The sequence below is a fragment of the Neolamprologus multifasciatus genome, chromosome 3 (genome assembly GCF_963576455.1).
Source record: "Neolamprologus multifasciatus chromosome 3, fNeoMul1.2, whole genome shotgun sequence".
NCBI classification, from domain to species: Eukaryota; Metazoa; Chordata; class Actinopteri; order Cichliformes; family Cichlidae; genus Neolamprologus; species Neolamprologus multifasciatus.
This window is the reverse complement of record NC_140441.1, coordinates 44688358-44708872: the sequence shown is the minus strand read 5'-3', so window position 1 is coordinate 44708872 and position 20515 is coordinate 44688358. Positions and strand designations below refer to the sequence as shown.

General features: G+C 38.9%; 1 protein-coding gene across 11 annotated transcripts in view; it reads right to left on the bottom strand.

Annotated features, from left to right (window-relative positions):
- Positions 1–20515, bottom strand: part of ablim2 (actin binding LIM protein family, member 2) — a 92696-nt gene that overhangs the window by 40817 nt on the left and 31364 nt on the right. For all 11 annotated transcript variants that reach the window (XM_085155424.1, XM_085155434.1, XM_085155425.1 and 8 more), the window contains exons 2-3: positions 18163–18330; positions 3948–4131 (exon numbers count right to left, since the gene is read on the bottom strand). In XM_085155424.1, coding sequence (XP_085011550.1) covers positions 3948–4131; positions 18163–18330 — 352 coding nt within the window. The remainder of the gene's footprint in view (positions 1–3947; positions 4132–18162; positions 18331–20515) is intronic.

The window sequence follows — 20515 nt, the reverse complement described above, 5'->3', positions numbered from 1 at the left end:
AGAGGTGCAACACGGACACTGGCTTCACTTACAAGCCAAAGACAAATGCCATTATACAGCTAAACAGTTATTGCAATGACAATGAAACAATGTTAATGTCTGCTGGCTGTTTGTGCAGTCTGCTTCACAAACAGCTGCCGTCATCGAGTCAAACGCAGAAGGAATGATGGATCCTTGGCAGAGCTGGGCTCTGACTTGCTGCCACGTGCAGCTTCCTACAGCTCTGAAATGTGATATTAGGAGCTGCTGTCACACTGACACAGCCAGCTACTGAGGAAGGAAGACATCCTGGCAGACTGTGAGTGGCTGAGATTAAAGATGACTCATGCATAAATAGACAAAAAGTTATGTCTTCAAACCTGAAGTCTTGCTTACAGTTTAATTCTTGGTATTAGGTTGATGGAAGCATAAAATCTGAAACCCATCAACCCATTTTCCCTCATTACTATTGGTTTATTACTGCATTAATGTCATCATATTACCATGTTTATGTTAAAATATTACACAAATATCATTTTATCACTTTATTGTTAGCAGGTTACTGTCTAAAATACTAAAATACACTATTTTAGTGACACTATTTGTAAATGGTTTTGACTCATATGTAATTTTAACTGCCATTCATACACACCAGCAATGCTTTTTTTACTCACCATTATATGTTTGAACAGGAGAGTAGCATTTTATAGTTTTATTAACAAGATGCAAAGACTACCTGCTTACAATACCAGACTGCAGGACATTATTTTAACATTAGCTGCACCTCCTGTTCACACTCACCTTGGAAAAACTCGAATATAAACACTTAGCTGCCCACATTAAACTTTTAAACAGTTGTATTTCTCTGTCTGCAGCTACTCTTGCACATGTTCTTCTTAATTTGTGATCATGTATTATGTGTCTTTTTCTTATGTAGCTGTCTATCACAATTTTTGCATCTGTCTCACTTAAAAAAAGGCTAGGTCTCAGTGAGACTACCTTTTTAGTCAAAGGATTTAATAATTTTAATAATTCTCATGACTCTTTTATATGAATTATGCATTAAGCATCTTCCACAACAGGTCTTTTGTCCTGTCTTCCATCCGATCGCAGCAGCATCCGGTCCGTTTTTCCTTCCCACTGTCGCCAAAGAGCTTGCTCATATGATTATTGGGTTTTTCTACGTATGTAAACATAAACAAATATATGCTTGTGTGTGTACAGATACATTGCATGTGGAGAGACACAGACACATAAAGAAAATCCAGACAGCAAAATGAAAAACAGCTAGATTACTAAATAACTGATGATTGACACAGCGAAAAATATACTAATCACAATATGATGTCTCATTTCAAGCAGCACTTGTCCTATTAGCCTCATTTTTATATTGCTCACAAAAGGCCCGTGTGATTTACTATCACAAAGGCACCATTTGTTGTAAGGGAACTCCAAATACCACACTGGAACATTCTGATCTCAGGTTCAGCAACAGGATGACCAAAGTATGATAGGATGAACACACACACACACACACACACACACACAAACACAGAAAACCAACCCCCAGCTCAAAAGACACTTTACACTAGCTGTGGGAATGGGCAAAGCGGCTGCACTGACTGACCACACACTTAAAATTCCTGCCTGCGAGAGGCTTCCATTACCTTTCAGGGCCTGGAAAACAACACTCTCACACAGACACACTATACAGGAGACGCATGCACATAGATTGAAAAAGGTGAGTGCAACTGTTTGGTGTGCAGTGACACGTGTGTCCTATATTTATACATGTATGTCTATTATAGCTTTATGTGCTTGTAAATGACACCAAGAGAGATGTGCAAAACATACTCATGAGATGTTTGATTTTGAGTTCTCTTTATAATGGGAGAGTGGAATTCTGAAACACAATATTTCTCCAGTAAATAAGATTTAAAAGTAGTTGACCTGTAGGTACGGTGGATTTGTAGGGCTAAACATTTTTTTTATTAGTCCTTTATTTATCCAGGTAAAAAAAAATCTCATTGAGATTAAAAATCTCATTTCCAAGAGAGACCTGGCATCATGGCAACAAAAGTCAAAATACATATACCATGTAAGTATTTAGCATTTAAAAAAAATACAATATCCCATACCAACATGTGTAAAATATACAATAACAGATCAAATTAAAAGTACATTAAAAACAATCACACTGAGTAAAAGAGTTATTCTCTCATTCCTTTAAGACAGACTTAAACTCTCCCAAGGTAACCAATTCTGATCATTTCATTTCCTTCTGCAGATTATTCCAGGAAGCAGGGGCAGCGTTTTAAAAGCCTTTTTCCCCAATTCTGTTCTGATTTTTGGGACAATCAATTGTATGATATTGTGAGAACGAAGACTGTATTGGTTGTGGTTTTCCCCATTACCAACATAATGGGGGAAAAAGTCCTCTTACCTTAAGAGTATGTAAAAAGGTAAGTATTTTCAAAAGGGTGGGACTGACCTAAATATGTGTGTCATATATTCATCATGTGCATGAATGTCATGGCAATTTGGAGCTTTTAATGATTTCTCTGAACTGTTCAACACCAGTGTGTTCCAGTTCTTGGCAGGCTTGAGCCTTGGGTTGTACCTGAACACCCTAACTAATTTCCTCTCATTTCAGGAAACAGTTTTGGGTTTTCTTCTAGATTTTTGGCAAAGTGTGGACATATACAAATAACTTGTACTTGTAACCAGTTGAAATGAATTGAGCCAAGGATCAGAATTTACAGATGTTTAGAAATGACACCAAGAGGCCTTCCCAAATGGGAAATAAACTTACAGTTCTACGTCTTAGATTTTCAACGAGTTACTTGGACTTTCCTCTTGTTCTGCATATTGGTCAACCCAGCGACTGCTATCAAACCAATCCTTTATATGCTAGCAAAAAGAAACTACCGGTTGTATTCACTCATCACCACTAAGAAATGAATAGCACTTGTCCCTGTCAAATTATAAGATATTGTAGAACCTTTAATCAACTGAAAGCTAAGAAGCAATTAAATAACTTAAAACTGCAACACTGAAGAAAGAAATATGTTAAACAGTCTTGTTACTGCATACTGTATTGTGCTGAGTACATTAATAATTCCTCACATTAAAGGTTGACGGTCTTCACTCTTTATCAATTTGTATTTGTTTTGGGTTTGAAAACTAAGAAAAAACCTGTCTGTGTATAAACATGTCCATCCATCTCTTCCTTAGCAAACTCCACATCTGCGCTTGCTATTCACAACATTACAGATTCTTTAGTCATTTGGTTGAACTATTCTCATGTTTTTGCTAAAAAACAATCTTTGTTTCCCTAGACTGACTTGTCCCTTACTTGGGGAGAGGGACATACACATGCACTGAAATGCTTGGAAGGACACTCATTGCAGTTCATGCAATCTTAAGCGTCTTAAAGTTTAATCACCACAAATCCTTATACTAAACCTAGCAAAACCTAGTTCGTCACTGCCTTTGACTTAAGCGCTAACTCATTATCCACTTGTCACCTACATCCAACGCTTAAAACAACAAATCCTTAAGAAGTATTTGATTGAATGTTTTTAAAGCACCATTTTTATATAAACTGTTCTGGTCAAATGACTTTGCTTATGTTAAGTCAAGGCCTCTGATGATGCACCAGAATGTGCAGGACACCTTTTCACGTTATTGTATGCTTTCAAAAACACATCTCAGTTGCAAAGTCTCTAAAATTTGGTTGCTTTTGTCAGTTTTCTGTTAATGTCATGAAAGTCAGCAGAACTGCAAAGTTCCTTTTTTAAGTGCGGCAGGCCCAGTTTATTGACACATGGCTCAGTGGTGCTTAGAAGGTCACAGTATATTAATGGCAGTGACTTTATGTGCTTAATGAATAAGCTGCTCTCAAAGCCATGTTAAAGTAAAAAATGAAATCTGTTATTTGGATTCTACTCCACATGCTAATTTCTTACTTGCATGAGGTGCAAACAAAGCAGCGTGGGTGGTAGGTCTTGCCCAGCGCGGACACAACCTCCCCTTCGATGAAGTCCTGGCAGCTGAAGCAGCGAGTTCCATACAGCCGCTGGTAGTCCAGAGTACAGATGTATTCACCCTGCCGCACAAAGAATCCTCCCTGGGCCAGCTCACAGCCACATACTGGAAAAAGAGAGAGGAACAAATAGTCAGAGGTTATAGCCAAGAGAAAAGAAACATGTAAAAGGGAATTAGGAAATAACCAAATGGATAAAAAAAGGGAAAAGAAGCAGACATCAGAATTTGTTCTCCCTTTTTTCCTTAATTATCAGTTTTTAAAAGCAAGCCAAATGAATATATAGTGTATAGGTTTAATTCAACAGACATAGGACTGTATAGTAAACAAAACAAAGATATAAAAAAAAACGAATGAATTATATATAATTTTATTGCTCACAGTGAAAGAGGCAGAAGATATTGCCTTTTTATCCCTTGGCTATTTATTTAAAAATAACTTAACCTCAGTTAGTAACAGCTCCACAAAAGGCCAAAATAAACAACCGTGGAAACTTTGGATGATAATGAATGAATTTGCATTTTTCAGAGATCTAAAACAACATATCAGAAACCTGTTAGGCATCCACTTTATTAAATGCTACACCCTAGAAATACAAGAAATGTGGAGAAAAAAAAGTAGGGGAATGAACTTTAAAAAAAACACCTGACTGGGAAAATACACATCAGTCACATGCAACACACCCACCAATCAGCTGATTCACAACCTGTGAACAACCCAGCAATGAAATTAGGGCGCATAAAAAACAAAAAAACAAAATCATGCCAAACTGGTAGTGGATGCAACACAAAGTCTTCAAAATGTATGCTCTATGTTCAAAGACAAATCTGCATGCACCATTAGAATGGGAACTCCACAAGTTAGTTTAAGAGATGAGGTTTTAATCTAAATCTAAACAGCCACTTCTATACTTTTATAATTAATCTCTTTTATATTACTTTTATAAAACAAAGTCAGAAAAATCCACAGAGTTTAAAGTAAAAGAAAGACACGGTATTGTGGTACGCAGAGCCAGTTTGACACGTCTGATTGTTTTCTTCAGTAGGGTCACGTGAGCATGGGTGTGTTATTAGCCCGCGTGCAAATAATGAACCGTGTCTGTTTGTCTGCCTTTGAACAAAACATGACAGGATCTCACCCTGATTACACACAGCAAACATAGCAACCATATGACATCACAGAGCTGCTATGTCCTGAGGGAAAGCTTTGCTTTATTTTTCCTCTCCATTAGCAAAAACAAAACCCCTCCTGCCTTTCCCCCCTTTCTGGAAAAAACAACAGGAAAGACACATGATAGAAGTTTGTGCTGCTTTGTGTCATGCCTGAACACTGCTCAGTGAACCTTTACACACACTTAAACTTGCATGATGTCCAAAAGTTCATTATATGGACAAAAGTGCCACACCTCTTTATCTTTGAATTAAGGTGTTTTGTATATTCCATTGCAACAAGTGTATAACATCAAGCACCTATCCATGCAGCCTGCCTTTACAAAAGAATGTGAAAGAATGTTTGGTACTAAAGAGCTCACTGAACTCGAGTGTGGCACTATAATAGCAAGTCAGTTTGTGAAATTTCTTCCCTCCCGGATATTCCATCATCAATTGTAAGCTGTATTGATGCAAAGTGAAAGCTTTTAAGAACCAAGTGGCAGACCACGTAAAGTTGTAGAGTGATGTTGCTGAGTACAGAGGGACATAGTGGATGAGAAATAGCTAATGCTCTGCTGACTTAATAACTTCTTCTGCTCTTAACATCAGCACAAAAACTGTGAACCAGGAGCTTCATTGCATGAGTATTCATGGCTGTGCTTTTGTGCATGTAGTGTCTCTAGCGCATGCTCTTAGCACAAATTCACACACATTCTTGCATGAACATTGGAAGGTGTGTGTCAGCAAGCTTGCATAAAAACAGTGTTGATGAGTTTTTCCAGTGGTAATTAAGATCCATTTCACTGGTAGACAGGTCAAACCAGTAAATTTAACCAAGCCTAAGTTTCTGTCATTAACTGGTTAATGACCAGCATCCCTCATGTGCTCAAATCAGTATATGTTTTTTATTGTTATCACATAAATTTAATCAAAATAAACATATTAAACAAAAAATGTCTGCATTCATTTTGCTTTTTAAAAACATTAACAAAAAGAAAACAGTATCCTCTGTAAATCGCCACCTTAGTGTGGTAGAGGTGTGTCCAAGTGCTACTAGGGGCTTTTTGTAGGGTCTCTCAAGGCAACTTTGTCAAAAAAAACAAAACAAAAGAAGACTTTTTCACATGACCCTCTACGTAAATATCAAGGGACCCAGGAACAGGGATACCAGGGTCCCACTCTGGAACCAGGCCTGGGGAAGGAGCTTGAAAGGAGATTTACCCCACTGGGTTCAGCAATAATTTTCTTCACTGACATACATTAAACTAAAACTACAACATTTTACTGTGATTCTGATTCTGAATGATATGTTTGATAACTTTTGTGTAGCATTTGCACAATTTCTCTTTTTTTCATCAAGCTCTACCAGGGCTTATGATGTGCTAATAAAACAACAATACAAGCAGGAATGTTTTCGCAGGAAGACAAACTTTTCCAGCAGCTGCAATCAATTTCCTTTCATCCGGTTCAGAAATTTGGCAACCTGTCTACAATGAGATAATGCTCAGTTTTGATGGAATAAACACCACTACATGGTAACTCTGAGTGGATGGATAGGTGGAGTCATGTTTCGAGGAATAAAATATAACCACAGAAACAATAATTCAGCAAAGCCTCTTTTGAAATGCTCTGAGACAGTCAGTATAAAATTTGGAAGCCAAGGGCCCACAAAGACACTACACAAGGCGCTTTTGTCCTTTTCGTCCAACACCAAAAGGACAAAAGGTCAAAAGAACTAGTGATAGGACTCAAGTAATTCTACGAAAATTAGGATTTAGAACAGGTTTCCTGTGATTCAGTTAAATTCAGTTAAATTGGGAAAGAACAGCTAAGAGACTGTTTATAAATGACTTAAGACTGCTTTTAAAAGACTTTGGACTTGAGTCTTCAGAAATGATGTGGACTTCTATGAGACATTTAAGGTTTTGGAACTCAGAATCTTTTAGACTTAATGTAAATGTTCTTTAATACACATGAGGCTTGATTCAGAATTGTTTCAAATGACATAAGTCTTGAAGTAAGACTTTAGACTGACAGACTTGAGACTGTCAGAGAAAATAAAACAAGAAAACAGCTTTGCTATTGAGCAACATAGAAAGAGACATAGTGGGCAGAAACGTATAGAGAAACAGACGTCCTCACTAGGGATGGGTACCGGTATCCGGTGCCATGATGGCACCGGTTCTGTCATAAACGGTAGTAACCAGACCAAAAAGCAGCGCACTTTTCGGTGCTTTATTTCGGTGTTTTTTTTTCTGAGCTGTGATACACTTTAGATTCTAGCCAATAATTTTAGGTTTCCGAGGATAGTAGGCGGGTCCAGGTACGTACGTTCTTTTAGAGCAGAGCTACAGATTAAAAATGCCCAAGGCGAAGCGGTCAAAAGTCTGGCTGTACTTCACAGCAAAATATGCAAACTCAGCAGTCTGCAACAAGTGCTTTAAGTTGATACTGTGATACTGTCAAAGGAGGTAACACCTCAAATCCGATGAAACACCTGGCGACGCATAGCATTTTTTTTAAAAGCCGAGAAATGCGCTGTATTTGATAGCTTGCTGCGAGACCTCACACCGAGCGCATCTACTGCGGGTGTGGTGCCTGTTATCGGACCCGGAGTTTGCAGCATCCCCCAAAAACCCAAAGAGTACAGTCCTGGCCCCTAGCCCTGCCAGTGTAGCAGAAATGATGACGGATGATGATGGCAGCAGCAGCCGTTCTTCTCTGCGTGAGTAGCTTAATATTGTTCGTGTATAATTTACGTTGAGTAGGCTAACCACGTTATTAAATTAATTCATGTAAGGTGAACTAGCAAACATCATCATAGCTACATGCAGCTGTCTTCTTGTTTGATGGCAGATACTCCCTTCACCCTGGCCAAAAAGGCTAAAATTACCAAAGAAAAAGTGGAAAACAGCTAAACATGAGAGGTTTTTGGACAAATTTGTGTCTTTTCCATTGTTTAAACCCTGCTTCCAGCCAAGAATGATACCATATATGCCCCATAGCTGCAGAAAAGGCTAACATTGTTATCTTTTTACAAAAAAAACAGCTGAACATGAGAGGTTTTTGGACCAATTTTGTGTTCTCCATTCTTTAAGCACCGGTTTGAGCACCGTTTAAGCACCGGCACCGTTTCAAAAGTACCGGTTTGGCACCGGTATCGGATAAAACCTAAACGATACCCATCCCTAGTCCTCACTCAGCCCTAAATGCTGTTTCCCATCAGCTCATCTTTCAATCCCTGTATATTAATACCTACACTGCCAGTTGGCACACAGGCTTTTCTCCTCTCTGTATCATAACTTATTTGCTTAAGCAGCTCAACACTTGAGTCTTTATGAGCTCATCCTTCATTGATAACTGTTCCACAAAACATTAAAGGTGACAGCACACTAAATCGTTGTATGTTATTTGTTTAATGGGAAGCAGAGTAACATAGTTCATATATTGCAGATTACTCAAAGTTACTGTAAACTTGCCTCTAATGCAGATCAAAAGGTTTTTGCCTGACTACATGACATACCGTCTCATTGCAAACTGGAATGTGTATTACAAATGCAGTGGGTGGGGCATATGTTGAAAGCCAGATAAAGTTGAATAAACTCAGTAGACATGGAAATAAAAATCAGTAAACTGATTTGTCCACATTTAGAATTCTAACATCAGTGGTGTACTTGGTAAAACTGTAACTCTTTATAAAGTAATACAGAAATGCTTTCCATCTTTTTCCATGGAGTTAAAGAAAAACTGTTGTTTTAATTGATGTGACCAAAAATGTAAAAAAAAACAAGAAAATGTTAACAGCCACATGAACGTGTCAGAATTAGCCTTGAACTCTGAACTCTGAACTCAGAAGAACAAAAATGGTGTCATTTTAGAATCATCTAATCTCCATGACAACAGAAGGTGAGTTTGTGGGTGTTTTCACTGGACTCGGACCAAAGAAGACGAGATCACGATGCATCTTATTAGACACGTTGTCCTGAGACTCAGCTGATAAGAACAGAACATGTCCGGGCGCTGAACTGCAAAAACAAAAAACTGCAACAAATACAAGAGGTTTTCAACTTCTTAGCTCGGGCTACACACATTAATCCTTTTAATTCTCTGACGCACCACACACCATAAGCATGGAATATCTATGTCATAATTAGAAGCAATAACAACATCAAGAAAGCTATCTGCTCTCAATATGTCAGCGTGATGTAGGTTTACGGGTTACACTACAGTAGAAAGATGCTTACAATGTCTTCTGGCTGGCAGATATTACTTTACAAAAACAAGACTGTTTCTGTCTCTGAAGGCTTATCTCATGCACAGTGAAGGCACTTGCATAACTCCAAATGACTTGAGAGGAATTCAGTGTGTTGTGAATGTGCTTCCTTCATGCTAAATGAGGTCTGTTTAGCTTTTCCTCGAACGGAATGGATGGATGTACAACCAACTTACCCTGTTGTGGTCCATAAATAAAATATGGTGCATCTGTTTTCTCGTGTACAAATGAGGTCTAGTGAGAGAGAAAAGTAACAGATTTCAAAAATAATGCTGGGTATCCTAAAAAATATCCTACTAAAAATATTAAAAATGTCCTAAATATATTTAATTTTGACACAACGAAATAAAAGACTAGCAATGGCTAACTGACTCGCTAATCAGATTGTGCTCTTTTTTTTTTTTTTTGGACTCACTTCTGATTTGAAGCTGCATTGCTGATATAGATATGAAATAACATTCTGCTTATCTCCAAAGTTGATTCTGTTCATCTGGACATAGTGTTTTCAGTGGGAGAAACGTCACTCATCCTATGGACTTCTTCGGTCTCAGCTGACTGCAGGTTTCCCCAATCTTATAAACAGTACATTTTGTATGTGTGTGAATGGGTGAATGACTGAATGTAGTGTAAAGCGCTTTGGGGTCCTTAGGGACTAAGTAAAGCGCTATACAAATACATGCCATTTACCATTTTACATTTGCAGAATGACTGAAACCAGCCCACTGAATGAACAAAGCGATTGTTTAAATCTTTACATATTTTACAGTTTTGTAAGGCAACTTTAACCTTAACCTTTGTTGGCTCATCGTTTAGTTGTTCAGCCCAACTCCCCACTGTTTTGGTTCACCGGCTAGCAACAGCCGCCTCCTAATTAAGTACAAAAAGCTAAGCTAAACTGCATGCCACAAAGTAAAAGATAAAAGAAAGAGTTAACAGCTGCCATAAAATTTAGCTGTATATAGTGCAGCTAAGAAGGCAGATATTTTTCTCAAAGGAAAAACAAACAAAGCTAACATGCTATTGTTCCTTTATGTGTCAAGAGCACCTGGCTGCAGCCACTATGGAGCTCCACAGTGGCAATAACAGGTGTGGACCTCCACAGTAAGCAGAAACATATGACCTCCACACACAGTATGGTTAGGGTTCCATGTTGGGGTTTTTTGGGATTTTTACAGCTTTATTTGAAAGGGTAAATTGAAAAATGACAGGAAAGCTGAGGGAGTGAGAGCAGGAAACACAGGCGGCAAAGGGCCATGGGTTGGATTCGAACCCAAGATAGCTGCCATGCAGCATATGCAGCGTCTATATGAATGACTCTGTCCTAGCCTTTATGATGCACTTGCGCGATTTCCACTGTATCTATTCAGGTCACATGTTTCTGCCTACTGTGGAGCTCCAGATTGGCTGCAACCCTTCTCTTATGTGTTCTGGATATACTCATAAACTTTTCAGCAATCGGTAAACTAACATTGAAAACACTAAGCTTACAAGACCTGTAATTTTTTTGCTAATTTGTGGTTTGTCTTATTTCAATGAAGCTCAAAATAGTAACAGAAAAGATAGCTTTCATTCAAGATTGCATCCACTTATTGCATTCACCCACAATATTTCTTACAGTTTGAATTAAGACCAGTTTCAAGAAAATCAGTTTTCAAATGTTCACAAGTAAGGTATCCAAGTACTGTTTTGGGATTTTGTGTGTGTGTTTTTCCAAAAAACATTAAGATGTTCTATCTTTATAACATCCTTCATCCTCAGAGACCCTATATACTGACATGCTGTGTCGTTACAAGAAGGTAACCTTGACTCTTTGTGTGTGATCAGGGTTAAATATACATGTGGCATGTGCTCTCTGCTATAAATGTAAGACCCTGACTGCAGCTTGTGTTTTACAATGAATCACCACTCAATTCAACTTTATTTATATATAGCACCAAATCACAACAACTGTTGCCTCAAGGCGCTTCATGCACACGTGTGGGGTGGGATCGTTGTCAATACCAATCCATTTCACAACCTTAACTATAGCATCTTCAGTCTGCTTACACTGATTTTTTACAGGCTAATTGAATTGTACTTGGGAAAGAAAATCCAAGGTTGATTATTCGAATACGTTAAATGCTTGCTGTACAGACGAGGGAGGTCTATTTTCTACTTGAAGGTGAACACTTCCACACCGTCCGTCCACCCTCCCAATAGCACCCCTAATACACATGTGCTTGAGGTCAGCTCCCCCAGCCATTGGGCTGGTCATTGAGCTGATGCACACACACGCACACATTTCCCCTAAATATGTTCTGGTTCGTTGGCTTGCAAGAAGGAGACAATTCAATAGCCAACACCCAACTGAGAACATCACAACCATCTGCTATTATAACATCAATGACTGGACTGCGAGGACCTTAACATGTGGCCAGCACCGTCTATTTACTTCCAGGAAGAAGCACAGACTGGTTAGGTAATTGTACAAAAAAAACAATGCAGTCCATAAATATGTCAAAACACTCTGCGTAAAGGCTGTAATTGCATACAACACAGAGTGGAAACACCATTCTAACCTGCTTCTTAATGACTTTGGACTTGGTTTATTTATTCAAATAATGATATCGGTAAGCAAGTAGTTTATTTTTGTAGTAATCGCCACAGGAAGTAGTTAAAAAAAAGACAATGGGCATTTTTTCTTTGCTTAGCAGCTGTGGAATTTAATGGGAATTTAAGAATTAATCACATATGAGTTAATCATGTTAAGACTGCCACAATAAGGACTTTGCCTTAAAAACTTGGCTACAAACTGATCAAGCACAATCTGAAGGGCACTTCTTGATTAAGCCAGAAAGACTACGCCATTACCAAAAAAGGAAACACAAGCTCTTGAGATAACCAAACAGGAAACCTTCCACCACTTGCTGGGCTGAATTTTGCCCATGAAAGTTATGAACAGAACCAGTAACAAAAGCAGTTCAAAAGTTCAACTCCCAGTGGGAACATATCTGTCATCTCCTGGTTGGGCAGTCTCCGATGCACCCGTCCAAGAGAGCAGAAAATGTATAAGTCAGTGTATCTTTCGAGTCTTCTTTGCGCTGCTAATTGGAACACACAAGTGACACAGTAGCTGGTAACGCAGCCTTACATCTTCTTGTGGTATTTTAAGCAAGTATTTCTTTGCTTGTGTTGTGTTTGTGTATTTCTTCCATTATACAAGTGTTCAGTGAAACCTGGTCTCACAAAATCGCTAACCCGACGTCCCAGAGCTAGCTATATGATAACCCGACGGGCGGGGCTGAGGTAGATTTTCGTCGCCCGACCGGAGATATCGCTAGCTCCGGGACATCGGGCTAGCAATTTTGCGAGCCCTGCAGTTGGTTTATTCTCTAATTCTAATCTTTCACTAAGTTCTATGTTGTATACGACTAATACTATTTAAATTGTGTGTGTTCGACAACACAATGCACACTTGAGGGCATTCTCATTCCCAGCGCATAACATACCAACAATTTGTCACATCCCGAGGTGTCTTATAGTTCCGCCTCCCTATGACACGCTCCAGATTGTGGATGGAATCCAACAGAATGACATTTGTGGTGGTAACACATGCTCCAGCCGTGTATTTCAGCCCTAACCCTAACCTTAACCATAACCTTAACCGTATCTCATAGTGTTTTCCAAAGCGATTGATGATCAGAATGTAAAATAAATGTAGATCTCTAGGTTCATTCCAAACGGTTCTCATGTCTCTGAATAAATAACATGCAGACATTTTGTCCGCCGAAAGCGTAACATACCGACGATTTGTCACATAATGTCGGTATGTTACGTTTTGGGATGAGAACATGTTGGCACACATTGGGACAATTCGCAGTTATATGCTGGGAAACTATATACTACACAGGAGGTAAAATAGACCCTAAAAGGAAGAACTGCAATGGGCCTTAGCTCTTGCAGATTTGATACAGAAAAAAGGGAGAAATATATTTAACATTTACTAGAACTATGAAAAAGTTTGAAAAAAATGTTTTGAAGCTACTGAATGGCATAATTTAAAGCGAAAAAAAATCAACTAATTTCCTGCACATGTTCAGTTTCCCTCTGTTTCTTAGCTGCGGACTTCCTAACACTTCTCATTTATGTGTTTTAGGGTGTGTCCACATATTTTCACATTTGAGTATTCCCCGCTGCATTCAAATGCTGTTTGGATGATGTGATGGCCATTCAAGCGAGTAAAAACAGAAAGGGGATAAATGTCTGTCTGAGCTGTTCGGCCAGGTCATATTGTCTGCAGCTGTCTGCTATTGATGGGGTCTCACTGCTAGATTAAAGATATATGAGACACAGACAAAACAGGATATACAGAGAAGGCCACAGTCTTCACACTTCCTCAAGCACACACTTAGGTGTTGCTGGAAGCTACAATAAAAACAACAATTAGTGCTCATCACTAATGAAGGGGGTGGGTGGTTGGGATGTTTGTCAAATGTTTATAATAAAATAAGAAAGACAAAGTCCTCTTCTTTCTTTAAAAATATATTTAAGACAATTAAAGTTCTATGTGGGACTTTATCCCACATATGCCACATATGATTTTCAATGATTCATCTTCAACTTGGAGGGCTACGTGAATCCAGTGAAGGGTTTCAGAAAATTAGCTTACAGTGGGGCAAAAAAGTATTTAGTCAGCCACCGATTGTGCAAGTTCCCCCACTTAAAATGATGACAGAGGTCAGTAATTTGCACCAGAGGTACACTTCAACTGTGAGAGACAGAATGTGAAAAAAAATCCATGAATTCACATGGTAGGATTTGTAAAGAATTTATTCGTAAATCAGGGTGGAAAATAAGTATTTGGTCACCTCAAACAAGGAAAATCCCTGGCTCTCACAGACCTGTAACGTCTTCTGTAAGAAGCTTTTCTGTCCCCCACTCGTTACCTGTATGAATGGCACCTGTTTGACCTCATCATCTGTATAAAAGACACCTGTCCACAGCCTCAACCAGTCAGACTCCAAACTCCGCCATGGCCAAGACCAAAGAGCTTTCGAAGGACACCAGGAAAAGAATTGTAGACCTGCACCAGACTGGGAAGAGTGAATCTACAATAGGCAAGCAGCTTGGTGTGAAAAAATCAACTGTGGGAGCAATCATCAGAAAATGGAAGACATACAAGACCACTGATAATCTCCCTCGATCTGGGGCTCCACGCAAGATCTCATCCCGTGGGGTCAAAATGATCATGAGAACGGTGAGCAAAGATCCCAGAACCACACGGGGGGACCTGGTGAATGACCTGCAGAGAGCTGGGACCAAAGTAACAAAGGTCACCATCAGTAACACACTACAACGGCAGGGAATCAAATCCCGCAGTGCCAGACGTGTTCCGCTGCTGAAGCCAGTGCATGTCCAGGCCCGTCTGAAGTTTGCCAGAGAGCACATGGATGATACAGCAGAGGATTGGGAGAATGTCATGTGGTCAGATGAAACCAAAGTAGAACTTTTTGGTATAAACTCAACTCGTCGTGTTTGGAGGAAGAAGAATACTGAGTTGCATCCCAAGAACACCATACCTACTGTGAAGCATGGGGGTGGAAACATCATGCTATGGGGCTGTTTTTCTGCCAAGGGGACAGGACGACTGATCCGTGTTAAGGACAGAATGAATGGGGCCAAGTATCGTGAGATTTTGAGCCAAAACCTCCTTCCATCAGTGAGAACTTTGAAGATGAAACGAGGCTGGGTCTTCCAACATGACAATGATCCAAAACACACAGCCCGGGCAACAAAGGAGTGGCTCCGTAAGAAGCATTTGAAAGTCCTGGAATGGCCTAGCCAGTCTCCAGACCTCAACCCCATAGAAAATCTGTGGCGGGAGTTGAAAGTCCGTGTTGCTCGGTGACAGCCCCAAAACATCACTGCTCTTGAGAAGATCTGCATGGAGGAATGGGCCAAAATACCAGCTACTGTGTGTGCAAACCTGGTAAAGACCTATAGTAAACGTTTGACCTCTGTTATTGCCAACAAAGGTTATGTTACAAAGTATTGAGTTGTATTTTTGTTATTGACCAAATACTTATTTTCCACCCTGATTTACGAATAAATTCTTTACAAATCCTACCATGTGAATTCATGGATTTTTTTTTCACATTCTGTCTCTCACAGTTGAAGTGTACCTCTGGTGCAAATTACTGACCTCTGTCATCATTTTAAGTGGGGGAACTTGCACAATCGGTGGCTGACTAAATACTTTTTTGCCCCACTGTATCTGGTCCAACCGCATTCAATTTATTTATATAGCAACAAATTACAGTTTCCTCAATGTGGTAAAGACTCCATAATAATACAGAAAAAAAGACTACCCCAATCAGCCAGCACTTGACGATAATGGGAAGGGAAAACTTTAGTTTAATTCTTACAAATTTTAACAAGAAGAAATCTCCAGCAGATTCAGGCATTGGGAGGGGCATCTATCACCAGCTTAGGTTGAGGGGAGAGAGACAGATCCAATATGAGACACAGATTTCAATTCAGTTCTTATTTTGTTTCTAATATTTTTCTGTTTTTAGTCTAATGCAGTCCCCAGAAGTTGTTATATTTTTTCTATGTCAGTTGTTAATAATATTTTGATGTTGATATCTCAAAAAGTATATTTTTTATATGCTGTCAGTTGGTTTCTATCAGTGAGTGATGCCACATGGTTCTTGTTATCTTCTCATTCATAACCCTTTTTAGGCTTTTGCAGATGTTTCCTTTTATGTAATGAAAGCTCTTGTTTGTGATTGGCATTTGGGCCTCACCTGGTTTCTATATATTGTCACTCCTCTTTGTTTCAAATTACACTGATGATGTCTTATCTTTGAAACCCGTCTAAATATAGTGAAATGCATTCATTAGAAGGTACTTGTACTGTCTTAATCACTTTAGTAAGTAACTGCTGTCACTTGAAAGCACACTGTGAGTTGTATATGTTGAATATATGTTACTAAGACTATGTATATTATGATAAACCTGCAGAAATCTTGATATATTAAATAGAGCTAGCTGAGCTTTGAAGTTTCCTTGCTTCAGATCACTGTTAACCTCTTGGCTAACGCCCAGGCTAAAGGCAACTGATGATAATACTGTAATAAAATCAGGGGCCATGATTCTCTTCCATGAAGCATGCACTGAGAGAAAAACCTAAAATCTTAATGAGCATTACACTTTGTTGAATTAGGCTGCTACCACTCCTTTGTGTGTCTCCTCTTTTCTTTGATGTTAAATTTTCAACTGCGGATTGAAAAGCGCCATTGCCACTAAGCCTGCTATGGTTTATTTTATTGGCATACTCAAAAGTTTCAAACTCTTATCATTCCACATCTGGAAGTTTTAATAACTAACCGAACCTGACTCCCCACCTAGCGCTCACAATGCAGGGATAATCAGCACATTTAACAGGCCAGATTCGTTGGAAATTGAATTACTGCGGTCATGCTTTAGATTTATAGATGGGAGGAACAGCCAAGCACTTCTGGGTGGGGTAAAGAGAACGCTTACATAGCTCCTCTGACTGTTGTGCGTTGGTATTAGCATACTCACTGAATACTTGGCATGAATCACCTCAATTTGCTCATTTTTTTCAAGCCAATCATAAAAGCTCTTCATGAAGGAACAGCTCAATCAGTAAAGCGTGACAGCTTAATAGATGCTGTCATTATTGACAAATCAGACTTTTTAAATTAATAGCCACAAAGATGACATTTTTTATTAACTATTTTGTGCCATACAGGCTATAAATACAGTAGTCTGTAGCATGCACCATAATATGCAGTGTTGGTCTACACAACAATAATGGCCAAAACTATGCTACAACTAAATGCTAAATCTAAGCTACAACTTGCAATAAAAAGGAATCATCTGTTAAGTTAAACAAAAACAAGCTGACCACTGAGTGCAGTACACTTATAATCTTGTGATGGCAATGCAAACACTGCCACTTTATCACCTGATAACAGAGTTAAAGATGGAGGTAGTGGTAATGGCAGGGCGTAAATGTACAGACAGGGAGTCTGCTGGTCAGTGTAAGATTAAACTCCAGGAAGCTGCCGACACTTTAGCGACCCCAACCATTGCCTAGCAACCGGAGCGTGTGTTGACAACAACAGCAAGTCTGACACAAGAATCGAGCTGGGAGTCTGGCCTGGGAGTGGTGAAAATACACACTCAAAGTCACATGTGAAAAGAAAAAAGAAAAACATCCACCACCCACCCACAAGCACACACATATACACAAATGGAACATGCTCACATTTCAAGTTTCTGACACTTGCAGCTACCCTCCCAGATTATATGTACAAAGAAAAAATCCCCTCACTCCCACCCTACCCCTCAATTACACACACACACTCACACTCACACCTACAGCTGGTTAGCTTTGACTAATCCATTAATAATGATTGTATTGCTCAACGGTAGATGTGCAATCACAGTACATAGAAAAACGATAAACCAATGCTTTTTTATTCAGTCCGCTAAATCTCAGCCACATGGTGTCTAACTAGATACTATTGCTGGCATTACCCTGGCCTCCAGTAATGCTGTGAGGATTCTTGGAGTGACTATTGACCAGGATATGTGCTGCAATATGCACATTAACACACACAATATTGCAAAAAAATCCCATCTCATTGTGCAGTTCATGCATCTGCATTACGTCTTGGCTGTGGCTCTGATTTGGTGTTACATACCTTTGCAGATGAAACACTTAATGTGAAAGTGTTTATTCTGAACTCGGAGTGCCTCCCCTTTGCAGGGCTTTCCACAGTTCTGGCAGGCGACAGGTCCTCCACTGCTACCCTGCTTCTGTTTCTGCTTCTGTTGCTCCAGAGGGCTGTGGACAGCCTGCTGCTGAAACACTGGAGGGGGCACACACAGGGACACAGAAAAGGATATTAGATTATACTGTAGAAGATATAATATGTAAGTACTGTGTTTGGAGTAATACTCCTAATATATGGTAGAAAACTGCTTATAAGGTTGATAAAATCCAAAGTGATTTGTTTAATTTCTATGAGCCCTTTATTCATATCTTATACTTGTATCTCATGACTAATAAACACCTAAAAATCTTATGTGCAATGTCAGATTTCATTGCTAAAATAGAAAACAGTGCTTTGATCCAAAAATATCCAACTCAACACTCTGACTGTGACACAAAGATATAAATATAACATTCTCATTTGTTTTTCCTTGATCTGAGTCTCAACGCTGAAACAGGTTTGTTAAATTCATAATTTCCTGGCAGGTATGACAGGTAAGGATTGTCTTCTTACTCTATTCTCTATTGAGTCATTTGCTATCTTGAGCAATATGAGGGCATACAATTCAGTGTTTCAAATGATCAAACAAATCATATTAGAGTACTACAACCTGAGTCAATACTAGCAGGGACTTCATGTATTAAGGGGGAATAAAATCCATACCTACCTGGCCCTATCTGAAAAAGTCATTTTGTGATCTTATTGGTCAGCAGTGGTTTTAACCTTGGAATGCTTCCATAAATGCAATTTTTGCTTGGTCTCTTTGTTGTTGCTGAACCATGAACACTGACATCAAATGAGGCAAGTGAAGACTGCAGTTCTTTAAATGTTTTGGGTTCTTTTGTGACCTTGTCAATGCGTTGCCAATGCAACATAATAATGGCAGGCCAACCACTCTCGGGAAGGTTCACAACTGACCACAGGTTGTTCCAAGTTTCATCAATTTGAGGATAATAGTTCCAAAACCTTAGAAGTGGCTTTGTAACCCGTTCCAGACTAATATCAATAACTCTGTTTCTCAGCAGTTTCTTTAGACTATGTCATGATGTGTTGCTTTTAGCCTACTTCAACTTGATCTAATAGATCTGCCAGTAATCAGGCCTGAAAAACTACTATTAGTATGTCAAAAGGGACAAATATTCCTTCATGGGACTATGTTTTGCTAACAGGCACACAGTAGAAATCATAGAAAGTCTAAATAAAACCTATAGTAAATGGACTTTACAACTTCTTTCTTCTCTTTGTTTGTTCCACACAGGAAGGAGGGAGTGAATCAAGATAAGTTATTTGGACACCAGCAAAGAAAAACATCAAACCAGCCACAGTAACAAAAACCAAAACACAGACACACACATTGTAAGACCCTGACATGTCCATCCCAACAGTTCTATCAATACACCTCACCCCTTTGCCCTTTCATCGTAAGCCTAGCAGAATAGGCTCGCATGCTGATCTGCCTTTCAGTACTGACTGGGAGATCAGCTAAACAAAAGGCCCTTTGTGTTCTCAGGAAACATTTGTGTCGTCAGACCGGTTTCATCAGGCCTCCATGGTTACCAATAATTGGGCTCCGAAAGGGGAGTTCATCAAATGAATTGATTCAGAGAAAGAGAAAAAGAAGAAAGCTCACAGATAATAACAGTGAGCCACGCAGAGCTACTTTTTGGAAGCTAACCAAGAACTTGTTGCTGGTAAACATTATCGTTCATTCCACTTTACTCACTTCATTGGATGTTAATTAGTTGTTCTATTGGGATAATGTTGCATTAATACTACAGTGTTTTTTAGTTCAACTTAACTGTGTAATCTAGTAAAATGAACCCAGAAAAAAACATTTCCATAAAAAGTCAAAAGAAAACTTTTCAGTCGAATCCAAATAATTCATTTTCTGTCATTCTTTATTGATCTAATAAAAAACTCTAAATAATTAACTTTGAGAATGACATGAGAAGATTGATACGAGCCTCATATTTATCAGCAAGCAGATTAAACACACAAAGTAAGTATGGCACTGTCTTATAAAAGACAACCATTTATGTGATAAGAAGCTTGTCTGTATGACTAATTCTTTAGGAACACATTTGTACATCTGTCAAGTACTGCTAACAAATCAGCAGATTGCAAGCTAGAGTTAGGCATTGTTCAGTAAAAGTCACAGACATTAAAGTATAAAATCTCTTAACTCTTACTGAGACATCAAGAAACAAATCAAGCAACTTTCATCTAAGTTGAGTGGGGATCGAAAACTACTACTAGAATTAAGAAAAGATCATTGGTTTAT